General features: G+C 53.7%; 6 protein-coding genes across 6 annotated transcripts in view; 3 read left to right on the top strand and 3 right to left on the bottom strand.

Moving 5' to 3' along the window:
- Positions 1 to 12: 12 nt before the first annotated feature.
- Positions 13 to 1,112, top strand: PHACADRAFT_182662 (uncharacterized protein; the record flags this gene model as incomplete). The annotated part of the gene is made up of 4 exons (XM_007393563.1): positions 13 to 280; positions 334 to 427; positions 482 to 888; positions 940 to 1,112. Exons 1-4 carry the CDS (start codon positions 70 to 72, stop codon positions 1,110 to 1,112), a joined length of 885 nt encoding a protein of 294 aa, XP_007393625.1. The 5' UTR covers positions 13 to 69.
- PHACADRAFT_140122 (uncharacterized protein) lies at positions 1,083 to 4,200 on the bottom strand. Its single transcript, XM_007393562.1, has 9 exons — positions 3,974 to 4,200; positions 3,895 to 3,914; positions 3,648 to 3,832; positions 3,494 to 3,595; positions 3,259 to 3,440; positions 3,105 to 3,210; positions 2,995 to 3,053; positions 2,712 to 2,940; positions 1,083 to 2,658 (listed from the first exon to the last, which is right to left on the bottom strand). Exons 1-9 carry the CDS (start codon positions 4,142 to 4,144, stop codon positions 1,367 to 1,369), a joined length of 2,346 nt encoding a protein of 781 aa, XP_007393624.1. The 5' UTR covers positions 4,145 to 4,200; the 3' UTR covers positions 1,083 to 1,366.
- Positions 4,201 to 4,364: 164 nt separating this feature from the next.
- Positions 4,365 to 6,001, bottom strand: PHACADRAFT_117141 (uncharacterized protein). The gene is made up of 6 exons (XM_007393561.1): positions 5,427 to 6,001; positions 5,025 to 5,392; positions 4,890 to 4,972; positions 4,808 to 4,840; positions 4,696 to 4,755; positions 4,365 to 4,641 (listed from the first exon to the last, which is right to left on the bottom strand). Exons 1-6 carry the CDS (start codon positions 5,966 to 5,968, stop codon positions 4,549 to 4,551), a joined length of 1,179 nt encoding a protein of 392 aa, XP_007393623.1. The 5' UTR covers positions 5,969 to 6,001; the 3' UTR covers positions 4,365 to 4,548.
- Positions 6,002 to 6,203: 202 nt separating this feature from the next.
- Positions 6,204 to 8,768, bottom strand: PHACADRAFT_117138 (uncharacterized protein). Its single transcript, XM_007393560.1, has 14 exons — positions 8,730 to 8,768; positions 8,597 to 8,679; positions 8,380 to 8,447; positions 8,303 to 8,329; positions 8,185 to 8,250; positions 7,972 to 8,129; positions 7,898 to 7,919; positions 7,450 to 7,848; positions 7,217 to 7,377; positions 6,977 to 7,165; positions 6,900 to 6,922; positions 6,764 to 6,849; positions 6,607 to 6,714; positions 6,204 to 6,553 (listed from the first exon to the last, which is right to left on the bottom strand). The coding sequence occupies exons 1-14, from the start codon at positions 8,745 to 8,747 to the stop codon at positions 6,510 to 6,512; spliced, it is 1,452 nt and encodes a 483-aa protein (XP_007393622.1). The 5' UTR covers positions 8,748 to 8,768; the 3' UTR covers positions 6,204 to 6,509.
- A 919-nt stretch (positions 8,769 to 9,687) lies between these two features.
- PHACADRAFT_252515 (uncharacterized protein) lies at positions 9,688 to 10,402 on the top strand. The gene is made up of 3 exons (XM_007393559.1): positions 9,688 to 10,017; positions 10,095 to 10,203; positions 10,259 to 10,402. The coding sequence occupies exons 1-3, from the start codon at positions 9,727 to 9,729 to the stop codon at positions 10,321 to 10,323; spliced, it is 465 nt and encodes a 154-aa protein (XP_007393621.1). The 5' UTR covers positions 9,688 to 9,726; the 3' UTR covers positions 10,324 to 10,402.
- A 1,295-nt stretch (positions 10,403 to 11,697) lies between these two features.
- The window catches only part of PHACADRAFT_252512 (uncharacterized protein), a 2,919-nt gene continuing 1,275 nt past the window's right edge, over positions 11,698 to 13,341 (top strand). Inside the window, exons 1-5 of the mRNA XM_007393558.1 lie at positions 11,698 to 12,153; positions 12,207 to 12,295; positions 12,346 to 12,554; positions 12,613 to 12,706; positions 12,763 to 12,970. Coding sequence (XP_007393620.1) covers positions 11,883 to 12,153; positions 12,207 to 12,295; positions 12,346 to 12,554; positions 12,613 to 12,706; positions 12,763 to 12,970 — 871 coding nt within the window. The 5' untranslated portion in view covers positions 11,698 to 11,882. The remainder of the gene's footprint in view (positions 12,154 to 12,206; positions 12,296 to 12,345; positions 12,555 to 12,612; positions 12,707 to 12,762; positions 12,971 to 13,341) is intronic.

Here is a 13,341-nt window from a genome sequence, read left to right as displayed (position 1 = left end):
ACGCCGCGTCTCTCGTTTGCATACTCTCGTCCCATAGTGCCCTATTTTCTGGCCCTCACGCGATACGGGATGGAGGAACAAACAGGAATACCTTCTGCAGATGTCACGTCGCCCCTCACAGCCTCCTACACCTACCACTCACCAAAGCCCACTGCAGAGGGCCCGTACATCCTTGGTGTAGACGAGGCCGGTCGTGGACCAGTCTTGGGCCCACTCGTATACGGCGTTGCGTACTGCCCAGCGTCTTACAAAGAAGACTTGGACAAGCTGGGCTTTGCTGGTACGCTGCTCATAGCCCGTTCGCGGGATCGAGTTGCTGAAGGCTACGAACAGACTCAAAGACACTGAATGCCTCGACGCGCTCGTCGCTGCTGGATACGCTCTCCTCCGACCCTGCGAACATTGGTTGGTCAGTCCGTGTACTCGCGTAAGCGCCATTACCCTCCCCTTTCAAGGTCTCTCTGCCTCACACACCGCACAGACCACAAGCCATCTCCGCGGGCATGCTCCGGCACCCGCCAATCAACCTCAACCGCCAGTCCGAAGACGCAACAATCCTCCTCATCCGCGAGGTCCTTGAGAGTGGCGTCAAACTCTCGGAGGTGTACGTCGACGCGCTCGGCCCACCCCAGGCGTGGGAGAAAGCTCTCAGCACGATGTTCCCTGGCATCTCCTTCACCGTCACCGCCAAGGCGGACAGCAAGTTCAAGATCGTCAGCGCGGCCAGTGTGGCAGCGAAGGTGACACGTGATGCGTGGATCGAGGGATGGATGTTTGAGGAAGCGTATGTGTCAGAAGAAGAAGAGGAAGAGGAAGAGGAAGGGAGTGCAGAGAAGGTTATGGATGAGACGAAGTGGGGCGGACCTATTGGAAGTGGATACCCAGGAGGTGAGTCCAACATCCTCGAGACATGACTACGGTCTTTGATTGGCCGAGCAGACCCTAAAACTGTGGCGTGGATCCAGTCATCGCTCGAACCGACATTCGGCTTCCCCTCGTTAGCGCGTTTCTCTTGGACTACGATCAAGGTCGCCCTCGAAAAGCATGCCCACCCTGTGGAATGGTGCGTCTCACTTGCGACGACGCTTGGCCATACTTTGAACCTTTCGTAGGATTGACGAGAGCCAAGCTTCACTTACAAAGGCATTTGAGAGCGCGACTGGACGCGACAAGGGCCGTTGTGCGTTTGCGAAAGACCTCAATATCAAGAGCGTCGGCATGCTCTGACCACACTTGGCTTTACATTCCCCAACCATCTACGATACCACACGCACTGTATATTATTATAATACGATTCCCAAAGATGCGCATGAGCACCATTGTCCAAGCAGCTTACAGCACCTCGAAACAAACAGAACGCTCCCGCTCACCGCCTCTGGCTCTTTGGCGGCGGGGTGCCCGCAAGGTCTTCGCCTGCCTTCCTCTTGTTGAGTCCGATGACAACCTTCGTGCGGTCCGCGGGGACGGGCGTGCCCTCCTTCGAAGCCTCGACCTCGACCATGCTCGACGAGATGCGCGAGAAGCCCGGGCGGGGCGCCGGCGAGCCGCCGCTAGTGCTTGCAGCACCCGACATAGGCGCAGGGCTGCCGTTGTACGATACGCTTGCGGGGAGCGTGATGAAGCCGATCGAATCCGCCTGTGGCTCCGCCTTCTGCTTGTTCTTCTTCTCTTTCTTCTTTTCCGTCTTGCCCTTCGACAGCGGCTGTGCATCGAGGAACTCGGCCGCCTGCGGAACGGCGCCGCGGTTGCCGACGGAGAGCACAAAGTGCGCCTGGCCGGCCTTCTCCTGGCGCATCTGGAATGCCTGGTTCATGCTCAGAGGTGTGTCGCCGCTCGCCATCGCCTCCTTCTTGCGCTCCTCCGCGATCTTCTTCAGCCGCTTCTCCGTCTTCATGCGACCGGAACCTTTGCCGTGGAACTTGTGCGAGAGCGCTTTCCACGCCTCCTTCGGCGCGAGCTCGCGCCCGAACTCGTCGTAATACTTGATCTCCACGTCTGGCTTATAGTCCTTGAACGCATCCAAGTTCTGCCGCGCCTCCTGCTGTTCCCGGTGGCGATTCTCATATTCACGGGTAGCTTGGTCCTTGTTCCCGCCTCGCGTCTTGGCACGCTCGAGGTCACGCTGTGCGAGCAGATGTCGGTAGTTCGCGAGCCATAAGTCGCGCTGTTTCTGCACGTGTTCGCGCTCCTGTTGATCGGCGCCGGGCTGAGCAAGGACGCCCTGTGACCGGAGAATGTTGAGAGTGGCAGCCATTCCGGAGGCGAACGTCTGCTCAGAGGCAGTGCCCACAAGGATTTCGCCGTTGAACTCTTTTTGCTCGTTCATTTCATGTTCTTTGATGGCATTCTCCAGAGCATGAAGCATAGCCTCGTCGTCTTCTTCCTCTTTGACTTCGACTTCGCCCTCTTCAGTCTCTTCTGCACTCATTTCGACATCTTGATCCGGTGGAGGCATTGACGGCTGACGAGACTCTGGCCGCGCACGGGACAGCGAGGGCTCCGCCTTGGGCTCTTGCTTGACGGCAACTGGGTTATAAGTGATAGCACGAACGAATTCAGAGGTATCGTCAAAGACGAGCCCGCTGTCCTCCCCCTCCTCGTCTTCAACTTTAATCGCATCGCCGTTGGCGGAAGTTGGCTGCTCCCTCTTCGCAGCAACTGGAAGTAGCTACAATTAGCATTGGCCATGAGAAAGATTAGAGCGAACTAACTTTTCCTGGCGAGGTCCTCTGGTGACAGCTTCTTCAGTTTTGCCGTCTTTGCTCGACGAGAACGGGCAAGTGCCGCTTGAAGCTCATCATCATCTATGAAGTTTACGTCCAGGTTGCGCTGCCGTGGTATTATGGGCTTCTCATCGACTTGCATTTCGTCGCTCTCCGCTTTGATATCGGCCACGTCTGATAGTTCAGCTATGCGACGAGATGGGCGCTTTTTCTTTGTCTGTCAATACCAGTTAGCTGTCATCCCAGATGACTAGGTGTAAAATCAAACAACCTTGGGCTTCTTGAAGCCGACATCACCTTCCTTGAGGTAGTCAACCATCTCGACATTCTCTGCCCATCGAGTTAGCCAGCATCATGGGTGAACAAAACGACGTAACCTACTCTCATAATCTATAGACAGCAGAGTCTTGTTAACTGAAGCCGCGGTTACTTTCTTGACCTGTCCGGTCACATTCGAAGAGCTTGATGAACCACCCAAGCGAAAGCCCTAACAAACGTAATGAGTAACGCATATACGAGGGTTCGCTTGATTTACCGTCTCCTTAGGCCCCTCTAAGAACTCGTCATACTTGGACAGCAGAGAGCGCTTCATTCCCTCACTCCCAGCAACAAACTCGTCGTCGTCGTAGCCAGTGTAATCTCGTTTCTTGATCTTGAGCTCGTTGTTCTTTTTTGTCCGTTCATCTTCGGCGAGTTCAACGTTCTCCAAGGCGTCCTCTGCGGTGCAGTTCCATCAGCATCGAGCCACGTGATACATGGGTCAGGCATACCTTCATCCTCTAGTACACGACTGTCTTTGAGGGTGAGTATACGCTCCTCGCCTTCCTCCATCGCTTCAAAGTCATGGCTGACCTTGAGTCCGACGATATCCTCTGTTGAAATCTTAAGAATATAAGCGCAATAGTGTACGGAACTGACCCTCACTCTCGGTGTATTCCTCTTGAATGGCCTTGTCCATGCTCTCTAGCTCCTGCTGTCGCTTCTTGGCCAGCTCCTTCTCCTTTTTCTTGCTCCGTTTGACCCATTTCAGGGTATCGTCTACGTCGCCTTCGGCATCACCGAGAGTCGCGCCTTTCAGTTTGGCATGGAGCTCTCGCTTATTTCTCACCCTGTAAAACGGAAAGAAGTCCAATCAGCACGCCCAGAGCGTAAGTACGTGGAGCATACTCACTTAGCTATCCTGTCCTGGATCTCCCTACACGCGTACCAGTAGTCAGTAACGCGAGTCAAGAGGGGGCCCAAGGAGATACGTACTTTGCCCCCTTAGCTTTCGCTTCTGCCTCTCGTTGTTTAACATAGTTCTCTTCCGCCTGCTTCTCCTTGTCGTCCGCGGGACCTTTGTCATCTGTGAGTGGCTTAAGACCGATGGATATACGGATTTTGTTGGTCTCTTCCAAGCTGATACTCTCTTCCATGGACATACTGGGCAGACTCTATTCTCAGGTTCTGGTCGGCGGGATGTGTGTTGTGGCGGTCGGAGGAAGAGCAGCTGAGCAGACAGCGTCAGTAAAGGACCGGTGCCTTAACCCTAACCCCGATCGTTTTGGGCCTAGACTGTCTAGACTGTACGTTTTGGCGCGCCCTTCGCCGACGATAGAAAACTTCGCGTGAAAAACAACAGCTACCATGTCACTGTTTCCCGAACTGCAGACCCTGGGTTTCCGCGGATAATCGACAATCCAACTCAGCCATCCGTACTTAGAATCGGAAACTGTCTATAATAATATGGGAGGTATTATACGCCGAAGAGGGGTGGTTTTGAGTGGGGAGAGAAGATGCGAGAAGACGGTACAGTATGTAGATATAGGAGGAAGTACGGGGTTAATTAATGTACCCTACGCTTTTCGTGCGTCTGGGTCTCGGCCACAGTATCGTCTGTGATCATATGCCACAGCTCGGGCCCATCTCGTATGAGACACTACAACACTGTCAGCATCCGGCGCAGTTCGAATATGGAAAAGTTAACACATACAATAACCACCTCGACAGCGATTAAGAGAATAATGATGAGCTCCATACGATGTCCCGAGGTCTGGGGATATGACTGTGAGCGAATTGACTAGAGCGAAGGATGAGAAACCTACCTCAGTCAGCAATTGGCGGAGGACTGATTGCATCTGTACAGGTCTTAGAAAAATGTAGCAATTGCCGAGCAAATAGGCTCACCTCTGCAGCATAGGTGATCTTGTCGTTCACAGATCGAATTCGTGCCCTCATCTCAAGTGCATTGCTAAGTGCGTTGAAATATCCTGCGCATATATTCGATGAAAGGGCCGTAAGGATCACAAAATCAGAGCGTACCTTCAAGCACTGGCTCGGCCCAATAGAGGTCTGGTGTATCGTAGAAGTTCTCGCTGTTGAGGTTCAAACCTTGTCTAAACTTCAGCAGCTCGCCGAGCTTCTTGACCAGGGCAATGCGTCCAAGCCCAGGTCGACCAGTGCGGATGAGCGAATCCGGAAGCTGCGCCATCGACGACAGGTAGACTTCCAAAGAGACTTCAAGAGCCGAAAGTGCAGTAGACCGAGCGAGAGCTTGAGAATAAGAGTATCGGGCTAAGAGTGTCTCTTGTGGCAAGGCGGACGGCGGGAGGTCTACGGGCATGGTGTCTTCGGACTCTGGCGTTGGAGTCTGACCAAGGATGATTAGATCACCTTGCAGACGAGTCTTCCTGTCTATGCGTCAGTTATCACCACCCATGCCACTTGTAAAGGACAGCGCACTCCGAAGGATCCGTGACGAACTCCAAGTCCTCCGTCTCTGGCTCCCTCAATGACCCAATCTCTGCCTTCGCCCTCGCAACCACGTTTCGCGCAAACCGTTCTGCTTCCGTCTCTCCAAGGCCCCAGCACACGATGCTACCATTCCCAAACACGAAGATCTCTCCCTCCTTCTCGTCTGTGCCCCACTTTGGCACCCACCACGCATCGTGCAGCGACCGTGCGTTCGGAGGGAGGTACGCAGGCAGCCGGCCAAGTGCATAACGCTCTGCTGTCGTCAGGGTGAACACGGGCTGGATTGAGCTGCGCGTCGGCGTCGGGTTGGAACGGATTGGCAGGGACGCGGACGCTGCTCGACGGAGCGGTGTCGAAGCCTTGGGCTTTGGGGGCTTTTCCTGAGGAGAATCCGTAGCAAACGTTCGACGCGCTACCGACACTCTAGACGTCAGAAAAACGCGACATGGCGACTGAACGAGCCCTAGAGGAATCGGACGGAGTGGATGAAGGCTACAACTGAAGACGTTCATCCGAAAGCTGTACAGTAACTGAGCAATACGGCTCTCGAGTTAGCCTGTAAGCTTACCTCTTTTTAAGTGTGCAACGCGTGCTATGATATCTTGAAGGATGTGGGTTGAGACGGCCATTCCGAATGAGCAGAGTTAAGTTTACAGGGACGCGAAAGCGGTTCGGCATCCGTTGCCGAACCCGCGTCTGAGTGCACGCCTCGGGCAGTGTCCCAAGTCGCACGCATGGGCAATCGAGTGAAAAGTCCCTAATGGTGTCCGTCTATATACATTCTACTAGAAGTACACTCTAGTCTATACAAAGGAGCGTGAAGTAAATTAATGTTCGATGATACCCTTGACTACATGTAAATGGGATGAGGAAGGGTATGATTACGCGCATAGGAGTAAAATGTGTCCACTCGGTGGTCTACAGTCCATGTATCATGTTGTGTGGTTCTATAAAACGATTGGATGAGTGAGAATGGGAGTAAAGGAATGAGGGAATCTAGGAATTAGAATGAAGGCGTAAACGGAAAGATATGACGTATGAGCCCAATTACTATTACGAGGTGGAACATACAGCGAGGCTAGCGGAAAAGTTCGATCCTTTTCGGAGAACATTAGTAGCTGTTATGACAAGAGACGCTATTTTGGCGCACCTGGGTAGAACCAGAAGGTCACAGCCGCGACAACGTACAGACCGATCAGAATGATCCCTTCGAGCCAGTTAGACTTGCCGTCAGCGACGACATACCCCATTGTGTTTACTGCGCAAAATCAACACGCCGGCCAACGTTAGATCCGAGCAGAACATACCCGAGATGTACAATACAATTGACTCGAAAGGGTCAAACAGTAGGGCCAAAGGCTTGCCCAGGACCCAGCCCAAGAGGACCATGAGCCTGTAAGAAATCATTAAGAATGTTTGCGAAAAGGGTAGGGCATCACATACGGGATGACAAATAGTGCGGTTTGCTAGGCGACTGTCCGTCAGAGAGAACGCAAAAAGGTGCAGGTGCAAGCACGTACAATAGTAGAGCCAACAGCGACACTGATACTCAAGCTAAGGCGATCCTTAGCAGACGCGCTGGTAGCCGTGATGCACTCCGCCAGCGAACCAACTGCAGGCAGCAGAATGAGAGCGATCCACTCCTTACTGATGGTTGGCGAAATGTTGTCGATTGAGTCAATCATCCATTCCGCGTCGATTGCGACCAGCTACACAACAAGTTAGATGTGGGATGTGAGTCATTTCACTGTAGAACATACCACCGTGACTACAAGTAGCAAGATCATTGTCAAGAGCCAGCTCAGCTGGGGTTTTCGTTCGAGGCGCTCCTCTTTCTTGCCCTTTTGTTGCTCCGCATATCCGAGCGTCTCCAAATCCCCATAGTACGACGACAACAGCTCGCTAATTAGTGATGCGCGCTCTCCTGGCGACCGCCCTTCGAGACCTAGGAACGGGCCCGGGCTTGGCTGCGGGCTGTCTTTCACCGAGTCACCGATCTCTGAGACTGGTGAGCCTGGAGATGAGGGTGCTCTCTCGGATTCAGGTACAAGGCGCACGGTGGACGACGCGGCATTCACATTCACGGTCGATTGCGATGGGTATGGTGACGCCTTCAGAATGCCACTACTCGAAGAGGGCGACGTCGCAGTCGGCTGATACATGAATGGTGCCCGAGGGGGCATGGGGCTCTGTGACCGCGGGGTCTTGCCGAGTACGTTGGTAAGCGTTGGTGTCGGGCTCATTAATCTGCGCAGCACTGGACTAGGAGGGCGAACACGAGAAGCCATAGAGCGTACAGAGATGGCATTGGGGAGCTTATTGCTGGGTGCCTGAGTGTCCGTGAAATGATGTGAATGAGACCAGAACTGGAAGAGCATGTACGAGATGTAAACTATAGAGCGTTAGTATCCACGAGATGCCTAACAAACTCTACTACGCACTGATGATGAGGATTATTGACACCTACGCGAGGTATAAGCATGGCAGCTGGAAAGGGTTGCAATCTCTTACTCACCCCATGGCTCATGCGCAGAATGTCTTGCTTCTGCTCTTCAATCGAGGCTTTGACGCTTTCGCCTGGCGATCGGTCACTGAGTGTGAAGTGAAACGCAGCAGGAAGCAGCACCGCCCCGACGCTCAAACTCAGCAAGGAGGAATGTACTTGCGTCGCGGCTGGAAACGAGCGCCGTGAGAAGAGCAATATGACTCAGGAAAATGCTGAACTCACTAGCATCGAAGTCCTGTTGGGTGAAACGCATCCCTCCAGCGAAGAAACACATCCCCAGGATCAGCACTGTAGCAGCTGTCAGCATCATCGCTTTAGCACATATAAATGTCGGACTCACATAGCTTACTTAACATCGCCCCAATGACTACAAGAGGTCAGCACGATAAACTAAGGCTGTGGGTCTGCACGACGTACGAGACGACTGGACGACGCGCAACTCGCACTTTCGCAGAGCAATGAACTGTCCATATATTAACACCATGCTCACGCGCATAAACAAACAACTCACCGCGACAACCATTTCGACTCTAGAAGAACGTACAGGTCAATAGGGACAAGAATGAACGGAAATTGCAGACGTACATATTGGCCTAAGATTCCAATGAGAAGCGGAATGGGCCAATAATAGCACGCACTTACCATACTAGCGTTCAGCAAGCCTGTTTTGGTGCCTCCGAGCCGAACGGACAGTTCCCTGATTGACATGTCGTGCATCTAACCGGCCAATGAGCGTTGCGTTCGCCTAGATGGAAGCGAGGACCAACCTTGACGAGGGGTACCATCGCTACGATGCATGCTGCGGAGGTAAATTAAGAACATAAATCCGCGAATGGCGACCCGACGCTTACAGCCGAAGATGAGGGAGTGGGACTCGGGAGCTGCGATGCGCAGGACCCACTGCAAGGGTGTCAGACTCGGAGCAAGGATACGAATGTTCGTGTGCACTCACAGTGGCAGGAATGAGCAGGATGAGCACATTCAGCCCTGTTCCAGGCGAGGATGGCTGTCAGCGGCGACGAACAGAAAAAGGACATGGCACGAACATGAGCCCAAGAAAATCAGCTTCCAGCCCATGAACAGCGGCTCTTTCTCCTTCTCCTTTGCATGCAGGGGCAGTCCACCCTCGTCGCTCTCCGCATCACTTGCCTTCCGCTTTCGCTTAAGACACGACCACCCTACTGTTCGTCGCGAAGTGCCCTGGCGACCTGGCTTCTCCACAAGGTTGACGGTGGACGTGCAGGTCACTGTTGAGCTCTGGGATGGTGTGAGGGTGTGCGTTGGCCGTAGAGAGGTCTCCTTCATAGCATACGACTGAGAGCGGCCGGCCTCTTGAGAATCGCGTACAAGTGCCTCGACTGTCGAAGACGAGTTCATGGTCGTGTCTTGTGGTGCGGTGCTGCACCTGGGATCGTCCTACCGCCAGGGTAGAAGGTGGTGGTTAGCCGTAAGGACCGTGGTGGTGGAGTTGCGCGCGAAGGTCGACTTACCCGACGGCATGTTTAGATATGTTTAGAAGGCGAAGAACTTTGGTGTTCAGCGCTTGGTTTACCCGCTAGACATCCCATCTTTCTTGCCTTTCCTAGCTAGCGCCCGTTCAGAAGTATGCTCGCATAAGCGCCATCGTGCCGCTAGCGGCAACAGCGCGCCTCGGGAGATAGCGGACGGCATCTGTGACGCGCTTGTCACCCATCACGCTTACCCTCGACCTCGTTGTCCGCAACGTCCGCAACATCGTTCTGCTCGTCAACGCTATCTTAAAAAATGCTCCGTGCCGCCCTTCGCCCCGCCGCTTCCGTAGCACGCGTCGCCAAGCCCGCGGCGCGCACCTTCGCTGTCTCTACTCTTCGCGCCTCCGAACACAAGGAAATCGACGCAGCCCTTTTCCCTCCTGGTGCTCCCGCCGGCACGGTGCCCACCGACGACCTCCACTCTACCGGTCTCGAGCGCCTCCAAGTTCTGGGAGAGATGCACGGTGTCAAGGTCTTCGACTACGACCCTCTTGACTCTAGCCGTATTGGCACCAAGAAGGACCCCATCAAGGTCCTCTCCTGGGTCCGTACCACACGCTTCTTTCACCTTTACGCGTCATAGGAATAATCGTCGTATTTACCGCCCTGTTTGGTTTGTAGGATTCTGATCGTCTCATTGGCTGCACGGGCTCTCCTGCCGAGTCGCACGAGCTTCATTGGATGAACCTCAAGATAGGTGAGCACCCTCGGTGCCCAGAGTGCGGCTCCGGTAAGTCGTAGTTAATACCAATCGTACCCTTATTCTTACATATCTCCCTTCCAAGTCTACGAGCTCGACTTCCATGGTGACCTGGAGCTTCTGAAGGCTCAGAAGGCCCACGGTCATTAAATTCGGGTTAAGGAGTTTTTGCGCTTCAAAGAAGATTGTCATAGATGGACGGTTGTCGGCTATTACTATGAGCAATTCATCTCGCTTTTTCTCAATCGTCGTGCTTGTCATTCAGTTACAGACTTTTGTCTGGTCACACTCCATGAACTCGCTCTGAACGCATCAGCCCAGATAAAGAATTATCGGCGTTGATACATCTGAATGCAAAAGCTACAGCTTATCAGTCCGGCGCGTTTCAGTGTCGGTCTGCGACAATCTGGAATCTGGTCTAGATGTTCATCCAGATCATCCAGACTGCTCGCGATGGAGGTAAGTCAGTTATAGTTATACTAGCTTCAGCGGCTGTCGTTTCTCACTCCGGCGCAGGAATGAATCTAGTCAAGAATCACATAGCTCATGCGTTTGACCGAGCGATACGTGCTGCATTATTCGAAATACTATTCGATGGCAACTAAAAATGCGCTTTCTCGTGGGCGAGACAGCCACGCTTGATTGCCACCGACTGTGTTCTGCTCCCTACTCGCGCGGCGGCAGTGTGAGAGCAGGCACTGCTTGCCTGCATGGCGACCGAAGTGACCGCAGCTTGTTGCATACGTGCCTGGAACTGCTGCAGACGCGCTCTTCGGCGAGGTGTGTATAATTAACGTGGGACGACCCAAATGGTTTCACTGACAACCTTGTTCGCGGGCAACCTCTCTCAAGATTGGCTCCGGCTCGGACCTGCATCATGACCCTGTCACCAAGTGTATCCGCAAGCAGCTAGCTGTCTTATTGTCACCGCAAGTGAGTGAGAAGCCGGCGGTGACTGCTCCTTTACAGACGTGAGAGGCATGGTCAGAGATTCCTCCATTCCTCTCGAGGGTATCATGGCGCGAATTTGTGGCTTTCTTTGCCCCCGTCCGCCCTCGTTATCAAGATCAGTCGAAGCGTAATGATGAATTAGTGAGCTTTCTCCGAAACCTGGTATCTGATCTACAGCAGCTGCTACAGATTGTAGCTCTCCGTGAACCCAACGATGATTATTCCGTGCCTTGTGCATCCGATTGGCAGTAGGATCCTACTGCCGGAGTGAAAACCTTTGTTCCCGGCCCGTCGCTAAGCCATGCCGTCGTTCCTAGGCAACGTCTGCCGCCACGATGCGCTCGTTCGCTCTACGTTTCGTTCTTAGTTGCCTTTTCGGGCATTCTGGAAAGCCCGATGGACGGCGACGAAGGTTTGGTAGCAATACAGAGAAACCTGCTCTCCGAGTCCATCGAAGGTCGAGAGGGGACCCGATGCGCATGAGATGTTCAGGAACGGCCGAAATCGGCTCGTTGTCTGAGGACGGGTATAAAAGAGTAAGGTGCGGGGCCTGGAAAAAGTAACACCTCGCTGTTGTCCTTCCTTCCTTCTCAGATTTGTGCTGGTTCGTTGAGCGGCCGCTTCTTTGCCTCATTCTCGACCAGGTGTCAGTTACTGCTCTACATTCTTTCAGTACCGTTCCCTGTTATCATTTCCTCGGGAGCCAGGATCTCCTTTCCTTTCGATCATCTGACTTTTACCTACCGAGACCTATCGAGATGTTCTCTAAGTCGCAGTTGACCCTCGTTGCTTTGAGCTTGCTCTCGCTCTCCGACATATCTTACGGCCGGATGCAGTGGCTGGAGAGGGATGGACGTGCCCTTGAACTCTACCCTCGTCGATACGGCCAAGCACACCCAACCGTTCTCGACCAGCTTGCCTCTGCCTGCTCTGGACAGGTTTGCAGCACCCTCGCTGCACAGGCCGTCACTCCTCTGCTCGCTTCGCAGCCCGAGTGCAGCCAGCAAGATATGGCCGACGCCATTATCGGTACGTGTCCCTTGGTCCGATCATGATGCGCTGGACCTTACCAAAATTCGCAGATGCTGCCCAGCAATTCGATGCTAATACCAAAGCAAACATGATCGCCTTGGCGCAGCAATACCGGCAAGTGGAGAAGAACACTCCTCCTGTATGTCGGTTTTATTTCCTCTCACATCATAGGCTCAGCATTTGTCGTAGGACCTCTCCACAAACCCGCCAACCAACCAGAATTCTGTCTTCTGTCAGACAGCGCCCAAGAATGCCGAGTTGAACGGCTTGGTGCAGGCTCAGGACCCTGCCAACAGCCCCAATGTCTTCTTTGACCCTGGTCTTAACCAATCCGTTGCCAAGGGTTCTCAGCCAAACACGTTCCCCTTCGGCACTGCAGGTTCTTCAAACTCTACCTCGTAAGTCTCGACCACAAGGCGTGTAAGAGCTATTCCTACTATACTAATTCTATTGCAGTGTGTCCTCGTCCACGGTCGCATCTGCTGCTTCGTCTTCCGCGGGAAACTTAGTTGTTCAAGTTGCTAGAAGCATTTCTGCCGATCCCTGCGCTGTGAGCTCAATGCACTACACTCGCATGCATATATCGGGTCTAACATCTACGTCCAGGTCACTGTCACTGTCACTGCTGATGGCTCTGCATCCGCCGCTGCTACCGACGCCGCTTCTGCCACCTTATCTTCATCTGCAGCGGCTGCCACATCGACCGCCTCAGCTGCCAGCATCGGTAACTTCGGGAGCTGCACGATCCCCGAGATTACGTTTGGCGTAGGATTCGACAACAGGAAGGAAACTAGCTTCGAACCTACAAACCAGGGTACGTCCTCAGCTAGTCGTATGATATTTACATCCGTTGACGAGACCTTTGCAGCTGATTACAACCATGGCTCTGCTGACAACATCGACATCATCACCCAGTTCATGTGCGACAATCTCGTGAACACCTGCGGTGCCGACGCTACTGCCCAGGCCACTTGTGCAACGGCCAAGGCCGCCGCCGACACCGAGCCTGCACCTACCGGTGCACAGGCTGACGCCTTCAACGCTGTCTTCGGCATCACGACGAACTTTGCTGCGATAACCGCCCTCAATGACCAGGGTCAACCCATTGCGGGCACTGGTTCCGCCGCCGCCAGTTCTGCTGCTGCCGGATCATCCGCCGCCGCGTCGGCCGTAGCTTCAGGGGCC

The sequence above is a fragment of the Phanerochaete carnosa genome (assembly GCF_000300595.1).
Source record: "Phanerochaete carnosa HHB-10118-sp unplaced genomic scaffold PHACAscaffold_3, whole genome shotgun sequence".
Classification (NCBI taxonomy): Eukaryota; Fungi; Basidiomycota; class Agaricomycetes; order Polyporales; family Phanerochaetaceae; genus Phanerochaete; species Phanerochaete carnosa.
This window is presented reverse-complemented; position numbering and strand designations above follow the sequence as displayed.